The 20149-nt window shown below is 45.4% G+C and overlaps 1 protein-coding gene across 1 annotated transcript in view; it reads right to left on the minus strand.

Annotated features, from left to right (window-relative positions):
• THOC2 (THO complex 2) overlaps positions 1-20149 on the minus strand; it is a 780683-nt gene that overhangs the window by 124575 nt on the left and 635959 nt on the right. Inside the window, exons 29-30 of the mRNA XM_029607862.1 lie at positions 17740-17924; positions 16220-16404 (exon numbers count right to left, since the gene is read on the minus strand). Of these exons, the coding sequence (XP_029463722.1) occupies positions 16220-16404; positions 17740-17924 (370 nt within the window). The remainder of the gene's footprint in view (positions 1-16219; positions 16405-17739; positions 17925-20149) is intronic.

The following is a 20149-nucleotide window of genomic DNA, read 5'->3' on the forward strand; positions in this document are numbered from 1 at the left end:
TGCTCAGGCAATTGGACTTTTCAAGCATGAAGTACAAAATGCACATCCAGTGGCTGAGCATAAGGATTTTCATAAATTAGACAAGCTGTTTGAGACTTATCTCCTAACCATTCCCCAACTGATAACATATTCCAGGCAATGTTATACAGTTTTACGTTGGAAAATCCCAGTCCTGCCTCCACTCTTGGGGTCATTATTTTAGCCATAGACAAACAAAGCCTGCGATTGTTCCAGAAGAATTGATTTATTTATTTATAAACTTTTTTTTTTTATTAGATCCTATAAAATAAGTTTACAATAGAAAAGGGGCCATTTGCAGTATATATAAAAGCTTGGGTACTAAAAATATCTTCACGAGGACAATTCTCATAAATAAGACTAGAAAGGTCATCCAAGATTTTAATTTACATTTTATTCCCACCATAAGAGGGGGAATATTGTATTTGTACTATTGCTTGGGATCCTTATGAATAATAATTCCCAAATACTTTATTGAATCCTTTATCTACGATAAAAGGAAAGGAACTCCAACCATTTTGGAGGTGACCTCTCTGAGTTCCCCAAATTTAATTTTAAACCAGAAAATGTACCATACAACTTTATTATGTCCAACGAGTGTTTGGCATTAGCTAAGGTCATCAACATGTCGTCTGCAAATCATAGTAATTTGGATTCCAGATCCTTTAGGTTTATCCCTATCCCCAGAGAGATCACAATCTGTGTTTATACTTGAGGCAATGAAGGATAAAGTGACATTTCCCAAGGTCACAAGGAGCAGCTCCTTCCATCTACTGTCACAAACCTTCCTCTTCATCATCCTCCTCCTGAGGCCATGGAATGAAAATCTGGGAATTCCCAGAAACTGGAGCTGATAATCCTGAGCCCAGAGCTCTCAATCCCAGCCTGGCACTGGGAGGAACCTCAGAGCTCCGTAAGTGCAGAAGAAAGGCCGGAGAGTGCTGGTGAAGGTGTGAGTGAAGGTGTACAGGTGAGATTTATCTGCATTGTAAAATGAAACTTCCCCTGCCTCATAGCCGAGGAGAATCCCCATTGCCCGGGGGCTCTCGCTCAGGAGAAGATGAGGCCCAGTGTTCCCTTCCAGTTCACTAAGGCCTCAGCTGCATTGCCAAGTATCCCCAGGTGATGGCAAGACCCCCCCCCCCCTTCCTTCTCATGGAGTTTTTGCACACCCTCAGCTCCCAGAAAACCGTGTCCCCCACCTCCCTCTCCCTATAATGTCTCCCCACGCCCCAGGACGCAGAAATAAATATCAAATCTCCTGGGCAGTGGGGCAGGTTCTGTCTTGTGTTTCCTTGTCTGACACTTTTCCCATCCTGAGACAGGACGAGCCGGGGATACATTAACAAACATGAGCGCACACTTCCCATTGGTTCCTCATACACCCAGCTTTCACTCTCATTGGTGCCTCACACAACTCTAACCCTCATTGATTCCCTATACACCCATCTCTAACCCCCATTGGTGCCTCACACTCCTGCCTCTAAACCTCATTGGCTGGCTTTTGAGTCACTTAGTGTATGAAAGGAGCTCTGTTATTGGCTGCCACTAAACTGACAGAGTTCAGCCATACAAACGATCCTACTGGCCAGCTGGCCTCCAGTATTTCCCAGTGGAATGACTCCATTCACCCCATTATGGTATAAGCAAGTGAAAGGCAGTTTCTGATTGGCTAATTCACTCCAGGGGCTTCCCGTAACACACAACCCTATTGGCTCCCCTGTGTCCTCACTAATGTTCTGGCTTTAGCTCTGCAGGGACTTTTTCTTCCCAGCAGATGGTGGAAGGACACCCCTGAATCCCTTCCACTACACAATACCAATACAGGCAGTTACAGTCCTCACTATAAGAGGCCGGGTCTGTGCTTCAGTCATTACATGCACCCCGTGCAGAAACTGAGCCATGCAGAGCATTAGTGAAGACTGTAGGGGAAGCAAATTCACAGTTGGAAGGGAATAGGACTAGGCCTAGAGGGGAGGGGGAAGGGGAGAAGAAGGATTAAGGGCAGGGAATGGAGGGGCAGTGACAGTGATGGAGGAAATGGCAGAGGGAGGAGCACTGATGGCAGTAGAGGCAGCATCTTCACAGCACACAGCAGGCCACGCAACCAGTAGAGGCATTCCCGGAGGGAGGGGGGATGTTAAAGGTACAATCAGTGAATCTTTCCTGCATGAGGATAGGGTGGAGGGGGGGCATCATGGTGGCACGACTTGGGCTAGTGAGCCCTTGAGCCACTGTTCCTTGTGCACGGTTTATCTTCTGCAAGCACAAGATAAGCCTTAAAAGATGGAGGATGACGCATCACTGGAGTAGGTCTTCTGCCTGGCCGATCACCTCTCTCTTGGGTTGAGCCCACCGGTTCTGGCGGCTGGCAAGACATTCTTGGCTCAGTGAGATGGTGGATGTGATAAACTATGTTGGTGGCCGGTTTGTGATCAGGGCAGGGTGAGAGCAAGGTGAAGTCCAGGTCTGGTCTGAGGTCAAGGCAGGCAGAAGGCAAGCAAAATAGAGGCACGGTCTGAGGTCAAAGCCAGTGGAAAGTAGAACTGGGAGTCAGGGAACCAGGAAACAGACAAAGATGGACAAGGCAGGAGCAGAAGAGGAACTCACCAAACAGCCACCTGGATTAGGGCAGGAATCAAGAACGGAGCAGGAAGCAGGTTGGGATGCACTGAGCAAGTAGCACTGCTGCTAAGAGCAGGAGATCAGCTGTACTGCTGCTAAGAGCAGGAAACCTGCTGTGAGGCTGCTGGCCTGCAGGAGCGATGTGGTTTAAATACCCTGCCGGTGGTGATGTCATCTTTTGGCGCCACAGCCAGAACCTACCATGGATGAACGAGAGGCGTGCGACTTAGAGGCAAAGGGAGCAGCATGAGGATGGCAGTGTCCTGCTGCGGGCCAGGTAGGTGAGGCTGACTGAGGGCCGGCCCCAGTTGGGAATTTCTTGTATCCTTAATAGTTTTCATTATTGGATGTGTCTGCTCTTTGGAAATATTTTAGTGATTTTTGGGAACCTTTAAAAGAAATGTATGCGTTTTCTAATTGAATGTTCTATTTGACTGCTGTTTTGAAATATTAATTTGTAAGTGATTTTTTTTTTTTTTTTTTACTCCCAGAGGACTTTGTATCCCCTTCTTCATGTAAAGTATTATAATAAATACTTCATTTGTTAAAGTGTGTGGGGGGGGGGGGGGAGGGAGGATTGGGAGATGGGCACCAGACTGTAAGGTTCACCTATAGGGTGCTGGGTATCCTTGCACCAGCCCAGAGAGACTGTCACACACACAGACCCACACCATTCCCCCATCCCTCACTTGGGAAGCAGGTGGGTAGGGTTATCGGGAATGTGACCGGGTTGCCAGCTTCCTAGAAATATCGCTCTATCTGCCGCACCTCTGGGAAACCTGACCCTCCCTGACCCTTCCCCAGGGCGAGACTCCAAGGGGCACTCACCCCTTTGCCCTCTCACTGATTTGATCTGCATCGCGCCCTGTTTTCTCATCTCAGGCAGCAGATTGCCTCGAATCGCCCCTGAGTTTGAAGGCGAACTCTCCAGAATTGCAAGCAGGTCTCTTATTCAGGGCAATATCACCTCCTTTTTTTCTGCTGACCATTCCTCTCCCTATGCACCCAAGCAGTTTAAGTCCCGGCTCTGCCACTCTGTGTGTCCTAAATCACCTGGCTCTGCCACTCTGTGTGTCCTAAATCAGGGATAGAGATGGCAGGGAGGATGCAGCTGGCTCTGAGGAGGAAGTATACCGGCTAAATCCAGTTCTGGGTATGGAAGAGTTCTCAGATCCTCAACACTCTGCCAATCTACGATCTACACCTACTGCATGGGTAGACCCAAAAACCAACAGCCCTGTCAGAGTTATGCCCCCATGATAGATCCTGAAAGTTCAGGGTGGATAGGACACCAGAAAATAAAGTTATTAGGGGTGAAACATAAACCCACACAGGCACACAGACGCCTGGAAATTAAAAGCCAAAATGTTTCAGAAGATGCGGGAGCCATTCCTTGAATAGCAGAATGCACTTTAATTATTAGAGATGGTTGGGGAAGGAGGCAGACACCAGCCCCCAAAGACTAGTGCCCATGAGAGTCTACAAGATACATTTTCTGCATCCTCTTATTTGCCTTTTCTATGTGTCTGGACCGGATGGGATTGTCTCTTACATACATCAGGACAGCACTGCATGCATCCAGAAGTGCCTCAGAAATTATTAGTAATCATAATATTTACAGTGCCCAGTGGGATCCAATCACAGTAATTCATGCTCTGGTTGCATCTCGTGATTATTGCAATGCCTTTTATGTGGGGCAAGCATTCACAAGCTACAACCAGTGCAAATGCTAGGACCAAAATTAACTCTATTGTAAAGGATCTCCAAGGGATGCCCATATGTTTCATACACAGTTCAAAGTGCTGGATTTAGCTTTGCAGACCTAAATGAATTGGGCCTTCCACATGTACCTATCTGGGTTTTGCAATCAGCACAAGGGGTTTCCTTTCATCCTAACCTAGATGAGATTGATCAGAATGCAGGGAAAGGCTTCTGCATTGTCACTCCACGCCCAGGAAATCCCATCCTGCTGGAATTTGTAGGACTTTGATGTATGTATTTATTGTGTATTTGGCTCATGCGTTTTCAGTGGTGGCAGAAAGCGAGTTACATTCAAGTACATTAAGTATTTTCCCTGTCCCAGGTGCTTCTAATCAGAGACAATGGAGGGTAATGTGACTCACCCAAAGTCATAGGCAGTTTGAGGGGCGATTGGCTGATCTTGTTTGCTACCTGCTCTGCTGTTCGTAGTAGTTAGGATTTAGTATTTTGGTAAATGTAATTGTAATGACTGCATTTGATTTTCAGTGAGCTTAAATGGGATGTTTCGACTGCTGTAGTTTGATATAGCAAATGTTGCTTACCTGTAACAGGTGTTCCCACAGGACAGCAGGATGTTAGTCCTCACATATGGGTGACATCATCAGGATGGAGCCCAATCACGGAAAACTTCTGTCAAAGTTTCCAAAACTTTGACTTGCCCCTACTGGGCATGCCCAGCATGGCACTAACCCTGCAGCCAGCAGGAGTCCCCCTTCAGTCTTATTTTATAGCTACAGGCAGTGCCGAAAAAATAAAAACAACAAAGCGTTAGGAACCCAAAACTGTCGGGCGGCGGGCAGGTTTCGTGAGGACTAACATCCTGCTGTCCTGTGAGAACACCTGTTACAGGTAAGCAACATTTGCTTTCTCACAGGACAAGTAGGATGGTAGTCCTCACATATGGGTGAGTACCGAGCTGAGGATGTGCCTCAGGGATCTGTATTGGGACCCTTACTTTTCAATATATTTATAAATGATCTGGAAAGAAATAAGAGTGAGATAATCAAATTTGCAGATGACACAAAATTGTTCAGAGTAGTTAAATCACAAGCAGATTGTGATAAATTGCAGGAAGACCTTGTGAGACTGGAAAATTGGGCATCCAAATGCCAGATGAAATTTAATGTGGATAAGTGCAAGGTGATGCATATAGGGAAAAATTACCCATGCTATAATTACACAATGTTGGGTTCCATATTAGGTGCTACAACCCAAGAAAGAGATCTAGGTGTCATAGTGGATAACACATTGAAATCGTCGGTTCAGTGTGCTGCGGCAGTCAAACAAGCAAACAGAATGAGGGGAATTATTAGAAAGGGAATGGTGAATAAAACGGAAAATGTCATAATGCCTCTGTATCGCTCCATGGTGAGACCACACCTTGAATACTGTGTACAATTCTGGTCGCCGCATCTCAAAAAAGATATAATTGCGATGGAGAAGGTACAGAGAAGGGCTACCAAAATGATAAGGGGAATGGAACAACTTCCCTACGAGGAAAGACTAAAGAGGTTAGGACTTTTCAGCTTGGAGAAGAGACGACTGAGGGGGGATATGATAGAGGTGTTTAAAATCATGAGAGGTCTAGAACGGGTAGATGTGAATCGGTTATTTACTCTTTCGGATAGTAGAAAGACTAGGGGGCACTCCATGAAGTTAGCATGGGGCACATTTAAAACTAACCGGAGAAAGTTCTTTTTTACTCAACGCACAAACTCTGGAATTTGTTACCAGAGGATGTGGTCAGTGCAGTTAGTATAGCTGTGTTTAAAAAAGGATTGGATAAGTTCTTGGAGGAGAAGTACATTACCTGCTATTAAGTTCACTTAGAGAATAGCCACTGACATTAGCAATGGTTACATGGAATTGACTTAGTTTTTGGGTACTTGCCAGGTTCTTATGGCCTGGATTGGCCACTGTTGGAAACAGGATGCTGGGCTTGATGGACCCTTGGTCTGACCCAGTATGGCATTTTCTTATGTTCTTATGTTCTTAACATGCACCAAATGTACCCAACGGCGTGCAACAGGCACAACAACTGGGGTGGAATTTGGTAGACGGCATCCTGAACCCCACCGGGCAGGCGGAAGGTTGGTACGTCACGTTGGAAATAGGTTACGCAGGGCAGATTGGCCGAAGATGGAATCCTGTCTTCCGGCTTTGTCCAAACAATAGTGGGCTGCGAGAGTGTGGAGAGAACTCCAGGTGGCAGCCCTGCAAATGTCAGGAAGCGGTACCGATCGTAGGTGTGCTACTAAAGTCGCCATGGCCCTCACAGAGTGTGCTTTAACACGGTCGTGAAAAGGAATGCCTGCTTGCTGATAGCAAAAAGATATGCAGTTCGCCAACTAGGAGGAGAGAGTCTGCTTGCCCACAGGCTGCCCTAATTTGTTGGGATGGAAGGAGACGAATAGCTGAGTGCTCTTCCTGTGGGCAACTGTACGGTCTAGGTAGAACGCTAGAGCCCGTTTACAGTCGAGGGTATGCAGAGCCTGTTTCTCCTGGATTGGAATGGGGCCTGGGAAAGAAGGTAGGTAGTATGATGGATTGATTAATGTGAAACTCCGAAACTACCTTAGGTAAGAATTTAGGGTGAGTGCGGAGTACCGCCCGATCCTGCAGGAGTTTAGTGTAAGGCGGATAGGTAACTAGGGCCTGTAATTTACTAACCCTGCGAGCTGAAGTGATAGCTAGGAGGAAAATCACCTTCCATGTGAGATATTTTAGGTCACAGGAGTGAAGAGGCTCAAATGGAGGTTTCATGAGCCAACCAAGAACCAGATTAAGGTCCCAAGAAGGGGCTGGAGGCCGCAAGGGTGGCTTGATATGAAGCAAGCCTTTAAGAAAACGTGTTATGAGGGGTTGTACCGATATAGGGACATCCCCGACACCTTTATGGAAGGCGGCTACCTCACTGACATGCATTCTGATTGAGGAAGTCTTTAGACCGAATTCCGATAAATGCCAGAGATAGTCCAAAAATCTCGGGATTGGACAGGAAAAGGGATCAAGGGACTGTGAAGAACACCATGATGTATACCTTTTCCATTTATAGGAATAAGACTTTCTTGTGGAAGGCTTCCGTGAAGCAATGAGGACACGAGAAACCGAATCTGAAAGGTTAAGCGGCTGAAGAATTAACCTTTCAACATCCATGCCGTCAGGGACAAGGCCTGAAGATTGGGATGGCATAGACATCCGTCGATCTGAGTGATCAGAAGCGGGTCCTTGCCCAAGGGAATGTGCCTGCGGATGGAGAGATCCTGGAGTATTGGAAACCACACTTGGCGTGGCCAGTGAGGTGCTATCAGGATCATGGTTCTCTTGTCCTGTCGGAGCTTCACAAGAGTCTTCGAGAGAAGAGGACGTGGAGGGAATGCATAAAGCAGCCCGACTGCCCACGAGAGGGAGAATGCATCTCTGGGCTGAGAGCGCTCGCTCCGAATGAGGGAGCAGTAATTGTCTACTTTGTGGTTCTGAGGGGACGCAAAGAGGTCTATTTGGGGATATCCCCATTGCTGGAAGACAGAGAGGTCGCTACAGAGGGATTGAGCGACCACTCGTGTGGTTGGAAGACACGACTCAGTTTGTCCGCCAAGACATTGTCCACTCCCGGCAAGTAGGTGGCCCTGAGGTATATCGAGTGGGAGAGCGTTTCCACCCAAATCTGAGCGGCCTCCTGACAGAAAAGGAAGGAGCCTGTGCCTCCCTGCTTGTTTATGTACCACATGGCCACCTGGTTGTCCGTCTGAATCAGGATGACGTGATTTGATAGGTAATCCTGAAAAGCTCTGAGAGCATATCGCATTGCTCGAAGCTCCAGAAAATGTATCTGGTGTTTGGATTCCTCTTGAGACCAAGATCCTTGTGTCTGTAGATCGTTTACATGAGCTCCCCAGCCGAGGCTGGAAGCATCGGTGGTGAGAATGAGTTGAGGATCTGGTAGATGAAAAGGCAGTCCCTGGAGGAGATTGTTGTGATCTTTCCACCAGGCGAGAGACAGACGGAGTGTGTCAGTGATGTGGACAATGGTTGAGAGAGGCTGAGTCGCTTGAGTCCATTGTGACCGTAGAGTCCAATACATGACTCTCATGGCCAGGCAGGCCATTGGATTGAGATGGACTGAGCACGCCATGTGTCCAATAAGAAGAAGGAATTGCTGAGCAGTTGTTGTGTACTGAGACTGCATCTGGTGAGCGAGAGACACGAGGGTTTGTACTCGTTGTTGAGGTAGGAAGGCTTTTGCCTGTAAGGTGTCCAAGTCTGCCCCAATGAAAGACAAGGTTTGAGATGGGAATAAATAGGATTTCTCCTAGAGAGATTAGAGTGTGTAGGGTCAAATCCAGGGACGATCGAGCTGCTAGATGGGCTGGGGCCCTGATTAACCAGTCGTCTAGATAGGGGTAGACGTGAACACCTTCTTTCCTGAGGAAGGCTGCGACAACTACGAGACATTTGGTAAAGACTCATGGTGCCAATGCTAGGCTGAATGGAATCACCCGGTATTGATAGTGCTTTGGGCCTACTAAGAACCGGAGGTACTTGCGATGAGCTGGAGCTATCGCAATGTGGGTGTATGCGTCTAGAGAGCAGAGCCAGTCTCCTCTTTGTAGAAGAAGTAGAAGGGAGCCCAAGGTTACCATTTTGAACTTTTCCCGCTGGAGGTACTTGTTGAGGGCACGTAGGTCCAGAATTGGACGAAGGCCCCCAGATTTTTTGGGAATCAAAAAGTATCGGGAATAGAACCCTAGGCCTTGTTGCGAAAGAGGAACGGGTTCTATTGCTCTTAACTGGAGAAGAAGGGAAACCTCCTGCTCCAGAAGGCCAGAGTGGTCGGCTAGTCTCCACGCTTGTAGCTATGGGGAGTCCTAGCAAGTAAATTCAGATGGTAACCCTGAGCAATGATTGCCAGCACCCATTGGTCGGTTGTGATTGTTTGCCACATTCCATGAAAGTGGCATAGTCGACCTCCCACCAGTATGCTTGGCAAAGGAATTAGGCTGCTGCTCTCCAAGTGAAAGTCAAAAGCCTGAAGCAGGCCCCGGCTGGGGAGCTGCTTGTGACTTTTGCTTGCGAGGCTGGGATTTATGATAAGTCCTCGTCACTCTGGTCCTTGTCGGTGGAGGATAGTACTTCCTTGGCCGGAAGAATGACTTCTTAGGGTCCTACTTGGAGGGCTGTCTAGACGGGAAGTCAGAAGGTATCGATGAGAGCTGTTTGAGGGTCTCATGATGATCCTTCAACTCAGCCACTATTTGCTGAATCTGTTCACCGAATAGATTGTCACCAATACAGGGCAGGTCGGAGAGCCTGTCTTGTACTTCTGGGCGAAAGTTCGAGGACTTGAGCCAGGCCCAACGTTGTGCTGAAATGGCAGTTGCAGACCCTCTAGTGGAAGTGTCGAAGATATCGTAAGCTGTTCTTATTTCATGCTATCCTGCTTCAAAGCCCTTATTGACAAGGGTTTGAAGATGTTCTTGGAATTGGTCAGACAGGGTTTCAGAGAAGTCCTGTATTTGCTTAAAGATGACCCTATGGTATTGGGTCATGTACAGCTGGTAAGAAGCAATTCTAGAGATGAGCATGGCCCCTTGGAACACTCGTCGACCAATATTGTCTAGGAACTTGTGTTCCTTGACAGGAGGGGTAGAGGAGTGCGGCTTCGTTCTTTTCGCTTTCTTCTGAGCTGACTCTACCACAACTGAGTGGTGGTCAAGCTGAGACTTTTGAAAGCCTGGGGCTGACTGTACTAGATAAGTAGTGTCAGCTTTCCTGTGTACTGGGGCTATGGATCCAGGATTTTCCCAGTTCTTTTTGAGGAGGTCAAGAAGAACTTGATGAATGGGAATAGAGGTGATCACTTTGGGGGCATCCAGGAATTGGAGAAGCTCCATCATCTGGTGCCTATCATCTTGCTCCGTCTGAAGTTGAAAAGGGACCATCTCAGACATTTCCTTCACAAAATTAATGAAAGAGAGATCCTCTGGAGGAGAACACTTTCTACTTTCAGCAGGACAAGGAGGTGAAGGTAAATCATCGGTGTCTGTGGAGGTATCATCACCCCAAGTGTCATAAGGATCAGAAGGCTGACCTGTAGGACGAGAGGGTGGTTGGATACCTGAAGGGCCCGGCTGAGGCTCCGAGAAAATCGAAGGAATCGCCGAGGGCACCACGGACACCTTGGGGGGCATCAGTGCCGGCATTGAAGGCATCGATGGCGCCGATGTGGGTATCGCCCCCGATGACTGAATCGGTGGCGAGGGACGGCATTGGCATCAATGGCTGAAGCACTACACCCCCCGAAGGAGGAATGCGGAACAGTGTTTCTCCTCCCGATGAAGCAGCCATCGGGGAGCGCACCAGAGCCCCGGGAATCACTGGTGGAAGGGCAGTCATGAGCACCTCCATCCAGGGTAGCAGCGGTGCCAGCGCTGCTGGAATCGGGTCGGTGACCGGTTCCACTCTCGGTGCCGGTGTCAGAGGGACCTAGAGTCGTTGCATCGCTTTGTCGATGGCCTCCTGGACCAGCCGGTCCAGTTCTTCCCGGAGACCTGGGGCAATAGGCTCCGGCTCCGTGACGGAAGAGGGAGGCTGAGGCACAGTCAGAGGGACCACCTTTACAGGCGGAATCGCGACTCCCAAACCCCGATCGGGTGAGGGTGGCCTCGATGTCCCGGTCGCAGGAGTGGTCGGTGCCGCTCCTGGACAGAGCTTCTTCAATGGTGGCTCGGACTGTGGCGAGGTCGATGATTTCACTCCCTCGACGGTCCGAGACCTACGATGCCGATGGCGATGCTTCTCCCTACGATCCCCTTGATCTTGAGGGGGAGATACGGGAGTCAATGGCCGTGAAGACGTCGATGGAGGGCGGTCACCGGACAGTTGTCGATGGTGCGACTTTGACGGTGCCGGTTCCGAGGACGTAGATGCAATGGACGGCGTCGGGGTGTGAGCACGGAAGAGGAGTCCCATCTTTTCCATTCTGGCTTTGCGACCCTTAGGTGTCATGAGGGCACACTTGGTGCAAGTTAGGACATCATGCTCACGGCCTAAACACAAAACAAAGACTCCATGAAGGTCTGTGATAGACGTGGTGCGAGTACAGTCCGGGCACCGACGAAACCCCAACGCCATGGCCATGGAAAAAATCGAGCTGCGGTACGGTCGACGGCCAGTAGGCAGCGAGGGCCAAACTCAACAGTAATCGACGAAAAACGGTGAAAAAAACTTACCGGAGTACCGCGGTCGAGGAACGTTAGAGGGGGGGACCCCTGTGGGGCGAAGTATTTTAAATTAATTCCATTAGGAAAAATTCCTGTCAGGAATCAGTTCAGAGCTCCTAAACCGCGAGGCTACTGCTACGCGGAAAAAAGAAGACTGAAGGGGGTCCTCTGCTGGCTGCAGGGTTAATGCCATGCTGGGCATGCCCAGTAGGGGCCAGTCAAAGTTCTGGAAACTTTGACAGAAGTTTTCCGTGATTGGGCTCCATCCTGATGATGTCACCCATATGTGAGGACTACCATCCTGCTTGTCCTGTGAGAAAGGTACTTTCAGGCTGATGCAATAACCACGCAGAGAATACTGGCGCTCTGGTCCGGCGTAAATTTCTGAGGGTAAAAATGTGCACATGGGGCGCTTATTTTTATCGAATCGGGAGAAAATAACTAAAAGTTTCAACATGCATTTGCATGTGATGAGTGCTATTAGCTTCGGGAGGGGGGAATACGCGTTTTCGACACGTTAATCCCCTTATAGCATAAAGGGTGGTGGTTGCATGTCTAAAACGCACTTCCAACCACGGTTAAGCAGTACGCTTGGCTGACCACACTGTATTATATCAGCATGCTAATTAGGAGAAAGCACAGGTATTTGAAGCTTTGGTCTATAAAGAAGTTGTTTAGTTGGCAAATACTTTGTTAATTAGTTTGCTGTGTTGTTCTTTCAAATTAATTGTATTGCCCATATACCACTTGTTAAAAAGATCCCCTAATAAAACCTTTTAAAAAGCACATTGAGGTACGCTTGTGTGCATAAGACTCTTCTTGGTGCAGGAGTGCTTCTCATTGCAAGGTTAGGCCTCACTGGTGCCTGCTGAGCACAGACAGAGTCCTAGATCCAATGTGAGGCTTGGTACATTTATGTATAGGTCAGATCATAGGCAGTAAAACTGGGAAGCTGTCACAACTCATTAAGCTGCTGCGCAGAGAACCTCGGGAAGTACCATATTCAGAAAGCATCACTGCACTCACACTGCTGCCATTACAGGCAGTTTCTGTGCCAGGCCATCCTTCTCAGCAGACGAGTCACTGGCTTGGTAGCCCCCAGCTCAGAGCTACTCAGTTCACTGCGGTAAGGTAATTTTTTAACATGCTTTGCTACTGCAGAGTGACAAAGGACTGCCAGGCACGGGATGGGTTCTTCCAGTAGGTTACTGCCTGGTCTGGTTTACAGCAGCTCAGCAGAGAAAATATCTCGAGCTACTTATGTCACTAACTCTTCAATAAAGGAGCGTGTTAAAAAGCTACTTTTAACCAGTAAACTAAATAGCTCTAAACTGGGAATCAAAGCAGAAAGAGTGAGTGCTGGCCATTCCCTGAACAGAGGGCCATTACCCAATGGAAGTAAAGTGAATTCTTGTACTGTTTCTGGATCCTGAAGAGGGTACAACTGAGCAAAACATGAAGTCGGGAGCAGAGGAAATGGATTGCAGCAGTCAGGATGTGTTTTACTCTGGAGCTGAGAGCAGACTACAGTTCTTGTTTATTGATGTCTGCCTACTTGAATTAGTACATCCCACCATGGCTCCCCCGGTCCATGACCATGTTTTCTTTAACAAATACATTTCCCAAAGATCTTATTGGTCTGGACTGTAAGCTCTACTATTCAGAGATGTACATCTAGTAATGCTGAGGAAATAAGCAGCAGTAATCTGCTATTAGCTCAGAAAAGCACAGGATAGAACGCCAGATAAAAATATTAAAATATTTACAGTTCGATTGCGTGCTTAATTGGGTAGTACACTCCCACACGGAGCTGTTTTTTTTGTAGCAAATCTCCACAAGATCAAATTAAAAACTGCCTTAAAAACATAATTTGTGTTAGAAACAACCAAATTCTGGTGTGGAGGAAGGAAACCATTTTTCCTTTCCCTGTGAAATGAATCTTATCTGCATCCAGACAGTGCATTTTCGGGAAGACGCACAGCATATTCAAACTCTAACCCCCTCCAAAAAATGACATTCCCTAACCTTAGGGAACAGAACAGGATTCAAAGCCCAGACAAAACCCTCGACTGTGTAATGAGTGAATTGGATCTCAGGCACCAAAGCATTACAGCTGGGTTCCCTCTACTCAGGCATTTGCTTTTCAAAACCCTAATAGTTAACAATTAGTTTAAAACAAAAACACAACACATAATCTATTGCAGCAATTCTCAACTGGTGTATCATGACACACCAGTGTGTCACCAAACACCGGCAGGTGTGTTGTGGGTCCCAGTGTCCCCACTGCCCTGCTTGTGCTTCCCCGTTCCCTGCCCCCGCGGGCCAATGGCAAGCCTCCTCCTTTTTACCTGCCAGTGGGAATAGAAAGAAGGAAAGAAGCTTCTGATTGGCCGGTGAGGCAGGAAGAAGGGACATAGCACAGGCCGGGGGTGGGGGGTTGGGAGGAGTGGCAGTGTAGAAGCGAGGCCGAGGAAACTCGACCCTGACGAAGCAAGGCCGCCACGGAAGCTCATCTCTGTGGTGGCGAAGAGGAAACCCGACCCTGACGAAGCAAAGCCGCCACAGAAGAATGCATGTGAGAATGGAATGTGCAGGTGTGAATGGGAGCCTGGGTGTGCTGTGAATGGGATGTGCGGGTGTGAATGGGAGCCTGGGTGTGCTGTGAATGGGTGTGTGTGTGTGTGTGTGTGTGTGTGTGTGTGTGTGTGCGTGCGCGTGCGCGAGAGAGTGACTGGTTGTGGGCCCTAAGAAGAGGATCATGAGGATAGAGCTTCAGCAGCTGCTGCTGCTTCTGGTGTGTGCTGTTGGCCTAGAAGAGAAAGGAGTAGGAGAGTTGCTGGAGATTTATTTATTTATTTAGTTTTAGTTTTAGATACCGATCTTCTTGCATTAAATACAAATCAAACCGGTTTACAATGAACAAAAACTTGCCTGTAGGCGATACATGGAACCAAGAACATATAAGAAAAAAACTCTGGGTAACATAGTCAGAAAGTTAACTGCCCAGGAAAAACAATTTGAATTACATAAACTTTTTGTTAAATTGTTAAACTTTTTATCTCTCCTCTAACTCTAATCCCAGTTAGAATAACCCCTGTTTTATTGTAACTTTTTCTTCTATGCACTTGTTATACTTTTGTAATGTATACTCTTACGTTTTAGCTATGTACGTTATAATGTATTGCTCACCCCTTGTTTTATGTAAACCGACATGATACGAACTTCCGTGAATGCCGGTATAGAAAAACACAAATAAATAAAAAAAAATAAAACATAGTAATAAAGGTCATAATAAGCGATCAATCCAATTAATTGGGCATGGATCTATTAGGGTGTAGGAAATAGGATGATAAGCAGAGGGCTAGGAATAGAGGACAGACAAGCAGTATAAGACCTAAAGGGTATCTGAGGGTCTCTTAAAGGGAACATGGGTAAGATGGTAAGAAAAGGTGTTTTGTTTTGTTTTCAGTTTATTTTTCTTGATTGACTGCCATTTTAATTATTGGGTATTATGTAATCTGTCTGTTTTGAAATATTTAATTGGTATTTAGACAATTTTTAAAATAATTTTTATGAGTTTTTAATTGTTGGATGTTATTCTGTTCATCAGCTGTTTTGAAACATTTATTAGTATAGTTTTACAATTATTTCTGCGTGGGATTCTATAGCAGCTCGGCTTATTCAGTTTTCCTAATAGGAAGTATACTGGTGTTTAATATTTGTAGTGTTACCTTTTCATAGGTAGGATTGTTACTGTTGGAGTGCATGCCATAATGCAGGTGTAACTTTGTGCAGATTAGTTTGTGTGCATTACTGCAGATCCTGGGACTATGTTAGGTGCTATATTTGCTTCCATTTCTCCAGGTTTGCACTGCATGCAGAGTGGCTTTTTTGGTTTGCCATTCCAGTTTCTGTCTCCAAATTTATAATTTGTGGTCTTTCTGTCCTTGGTGAAGGTCGGCTTTCTGTGTGACTGAGGTGAGGTATTTTACTAGCCTGTAGGCATTTGTATCAATCTTATTTATTGTGTTTTCTCAATAGTATATGCATTAGTAATAAATTACTGTCTTTTCATAAGGAAGGCTATTGTACCTAGTAGTAAAGGGAGTTTGTTTTGCTTTTACTGAGATGTCACCAGAACATCTTTTTTGTATGGTGAGTTGTATGGGTAATGACCTAGTTCTGCTCTGACCCATTGTCAGGGTCGAGGGGTTCCCTTGGATGCAGAGTGTATGTTTACATATAGCCCTGTGACAGTCACATGTTCAGTGTGTTAGGCATGTGAGAACCATCTTTCAGGTGTGTCCTGGCTGAAAAAAAGTTGAGAACTACTGCACTAGTATACTGACTCCCATGGTGCACTGAGTGAGCAGATGCAGTCACTGGAATAACTTAACAGCCATCTTCAGGTCACAACAGAGCTCACAAGATTTATATGTAAGCTGTCAGCTCAGATTATGTAATAATTGTGCTCATGTCAACCACAATAAAAGGATTTGCCTTCTCTTGAGATAGGCATGCTAAGTAAAAGGAACCATTTAAAGGATTTAAAAGTAGCAAAATGTTAAAATGAATTTTAAAAACCATCCTACCAGTCTCCTCAGCAGTGCTTTCTTCAGGTTTGGCTGCATTCACTGTGATGGATGCAAGCTGACCAGCGCCACCTGGCCCATTCTGGATCACAGCTGGGGCTGCACTCCTCACCGGTGGATCCTTGTGGTGGAATTCATTTTCAGGCACCATGGAAGGTTTTCTACTTTTCAACTGCCCAGAATAGCTGAAATTCGCGCAAAGTGTTAAATAGGGAGAAACAACAAAACAAGAGGAAAAAATGTGTGGTGTGTTTGTGTGTGTTTTGAGTTTTGTTTGGGTTTTTTTTTCTATTTTATTTTACTAATGCTGGAGAGAATTTACATTTTTAGGCTGTGCTACACAGTACTTTTTAAAGTTCTGGATTTATAATTCCAGTTATATTTTTAGCTTTTCTAGTTTGTATGGTGATTTCTTCCAAGTTGCTGTTTGATCTAAAGCAAGTAGCATGGAAGGGAAAGAAACCTTTAAACAAGAAAAACTGTTCCTTTAAAAAAAAAAAAAAAAAAAAAAAGGTGCAAACATATCCTACAATTGATCCATACTAATTTACTTTTCATAGGAGCACTGCTTTAAATAAAATGCATCTGAATGTTAAATTATAGCATATTCTATTTATAAATGTACTTCTAAAAGTTTAAGAGGGTGGTTTTCTAATGGCAATCTAGCTCTATAGTAAGGAAACAATGCTTCAGATTTCAGATAATTTGCTACTTTTGCTTGGCCTGATGGAAATATATATATTTGCTGTAATAAACAGCCACAATTTTTAAGTAAACACTGGGATCAAAATCTGGTCAGGTAAAATTAGTCATGTAAACATAAAAATATATATTCAGGCCATTTAGCCCTGCCACCCATTTTCCCTGGAGAGCAATGACTTACCCTCAAACAGGGCTCTTAAAAGGCAGCCATGTGCAGTTGGGAATATTTATTTAGTGCTAGGGCAACATCAGGCACCCATCAAGTTACTCCTCTAAGGCTAGCTAATGCACAGCTCATGTTTCTACCTAACACAATGGGTTCTCACAAAAACTCTAACCAAGTCTTGGAATACTTGCAAGAAGTGACCTCCATTAGACGAATCAAGAAAGAGACAACGGTCAAGATATGGTGGGTTTCTTTTAGACTCTAAGGGCATTGTCAACATTACAGGTGTATCATTTTATGCTTGAACTTTTTATAGAAATATAATAGAAACAACTTGTTTCTTGTGCACAGCAAGCAAGTTATATCGTTTTAAACTCCGCATTTAAGTTCTGCTATAGAAACTGTAAAAAAAAAAAAAAAAAAATTATACAAAATAAAACAAAGGAAGGAATGAATTTGGAGAGATCTGATTTTATAACAAGTACTCTCACTGTGTCCTAGGTTTTGAGTGGGGGAAAAAGCATAGATTTTGCCAGGCACTGCTATCTGTATACTAGAAAGAACAGCAGCAAACTAAACAAAATTGCCAATTTTGTCAGAATCTTTTTTGCCTCCATTTTTCAAATCACATTTTAAAACAATGTTTTGTTACCCCATAGCCAAAGCATATAAATCAGGCCTCTTCTCTTTCTCCTCCTTACAAATCTTATCAACTCTTCTTTCCAATGCCTGGCCCAAGTTCACAACCTTTGGGTACCATGGAATGATTTTAGTCAGCACAATCAGGATATTTCTGATATGAGTATATTCTCCTGTCTCAAGGCAGTGTACAGATGCCTAGAATAGAAACACAGTAACACAGTAAATGACAGCAGATAATGACTAACAAGAACCATCCAGTCAGCCCAGTTGAGTTGTCTCCTCTTTGGCTATGTGCAAACAGATACAAATTCTCATTCCATATGTCTTAACTGCCCTTTCAACCCTTTTCCTACCACTGCCCTCCATATCCAACCCAAGTATGCCCAAAATCTATTACGGTGATGGGCTCCTCCACCTCTGCTGGTAGGCCACATCAGACCTTGTCATCTTCAATGTCACTTCTTACAAGACCAATACATAGCCAACTGCATAGCCCTTCTATATATTACTATCAAATAACATAATTCCCACAGTCACTAAGGTTAGTGACAATATTGTCAAATACAAAAATTCAGTCTCCTCGTGCTCATTTAAGTTTGGATTTTTTTTCGAAATCTGTTTTATTTAAGCATGACCAAGAGCAAACAAGAGAATTCAATTCCAATAAATCACGTGCGACAGGGCAATGTGTCGTATTCTTTACACAATTTAACCATGGTCCCTCCAATATGTCACACCAGCCTTCCTGGAATCCCAATGTTGTTGTATCACTGTTATTCTAGGTTGCAACTGCTACACCGAGCAAGTTCAGATTAGAAAAAAGAGTAATGTTACATCAGATTTTAAGAACATAAATAAGAACTTGCCATGCTGTATCAGACTAAAGGGTTATCAAACCCAGTATCCTGTCTCCGACAGGGGCCAATCCAGCAGATCCCAAAGAATAAATCCATTCCTTGTTGCTCACTCACAGGGAGAAGCAGTGGCTTTCCCAAGTCTGCCTAGCTAATAATTGTTTATGGACTTTTCCTCCAAGTGCCTGCCCAATCCTCTTTTGAACATGGTTATGCCACATACTTTTATTACATCTTCCAGGAAAATAATTTCACAGCTTGATTGTACATAGACTGCAAAAATACTCTAATTTGTTTTAAATCTGTTAGTTTCTAGAGTGCCCCCTTGTTATATTACGTAAAGGATAAAACAAGTTTGCTTATTATAAGCAGGGTTCTCTGCAAACAACAGAATGAATTAGCCATGACACATAGATGACATCATATGACAGTGCAAAACAGACTCATCTATCTAACTTGGTAAAGTTTACTACTGAGTATACACAGGAGTTCCTGTGCATGTGCTATCTGATGAGCCCCCTCTGCTGATCACAGAGCTTAGCTTTAGCTAGGCAGTTGACTCTACAGGGTGGCAAGAGGGTATTAAACATACCTAATTTATCCTATGGTCTATAGAGACCCCATTTACAATAAGCAAACTTGCTTTCTCCATTGATAAGCTTAGCTGAATTAGCCATAACACATGGGGAATCCAGAGTTGAGGGATGCATGGCAGAGCACTTACTAAAAAGCAATACAGACCCCATCATGGAAAGTGTACAGACTGCACAAACCTACTTACCCAAAGTTACTGTCGCTTCTTGAGAGAGTAATGGGACATGAAGATACAAACTAACAACCAAGATGCAGTTTTGCAGATGTCATCAATGGACATGACTCTAAGGTAGCCATGACTTGGGAGGTGAATACTCCCAGGGTACACTCCAGATGGTGTCCTCCTATGCTCCCTCTTCAGAGAGGGCTGGTTGAGGGCTAGATTCCACTACCGGAACCTTCTGGTGGCAGTTCCTGAGCTGTGGATGAGAGGGGGACTCCCCAATTAGGGAAAAAAATTCCAACATTCTGGACAGGAGAGGTTGAAAGTTGCCCTCCCAGTCAATTGCTGCCAATGAGGCAAAGAAAACATTCACCAGTTCAGCTATCTGGTCTATGGACTGTTGTGTCTTCTGACTTGGAGTTGGAGAAGAGAGAGTCTCCTCTGATATCAGTATAGGGTCATCCTCCTGTGAAGCTCCTACTAAGATCTGGGAGGGGTCACTCTCCTGGTTAACTGAACTGGAAATTGCATAAAGACCAGAGGTTCAATGTAACATACTGGATCTAGAGTTTTTGAGCAAAGTTCACAATCAAGGAGATGGGATGGAGATAAGGACTTCAACACGGTATGTGCTAAATGCACTGATTCACTTCCAGAACCCCCCAAAGTCTTTTCTTGAATCAAGTGCACAGGTGGAGCTGAGGACCTGTGAGCAAATTGTAGCAAAGCATGGCACACTGACAACACTGCAGCCGAGGATGGATGTGTTTGTTGATGGTGCAGATGGTTGTGTCAACGAGGACGAAGCC

The sequence above is a fragment of the Rhinatrema bivittatum genome, chromosome 6 (genome assembly GCF_901001135.1).
Source record: "Rhinatrema bivittatum chromosome 6, aRhiBiv1.1, whole genome shotgun sequence".
NCBI lineage: Eukaryota > Metazoa > Chordata > Amphibia > Gymnophiona > Rhinatrematidae > Rhinatrema > Rhinatrema bivittatum.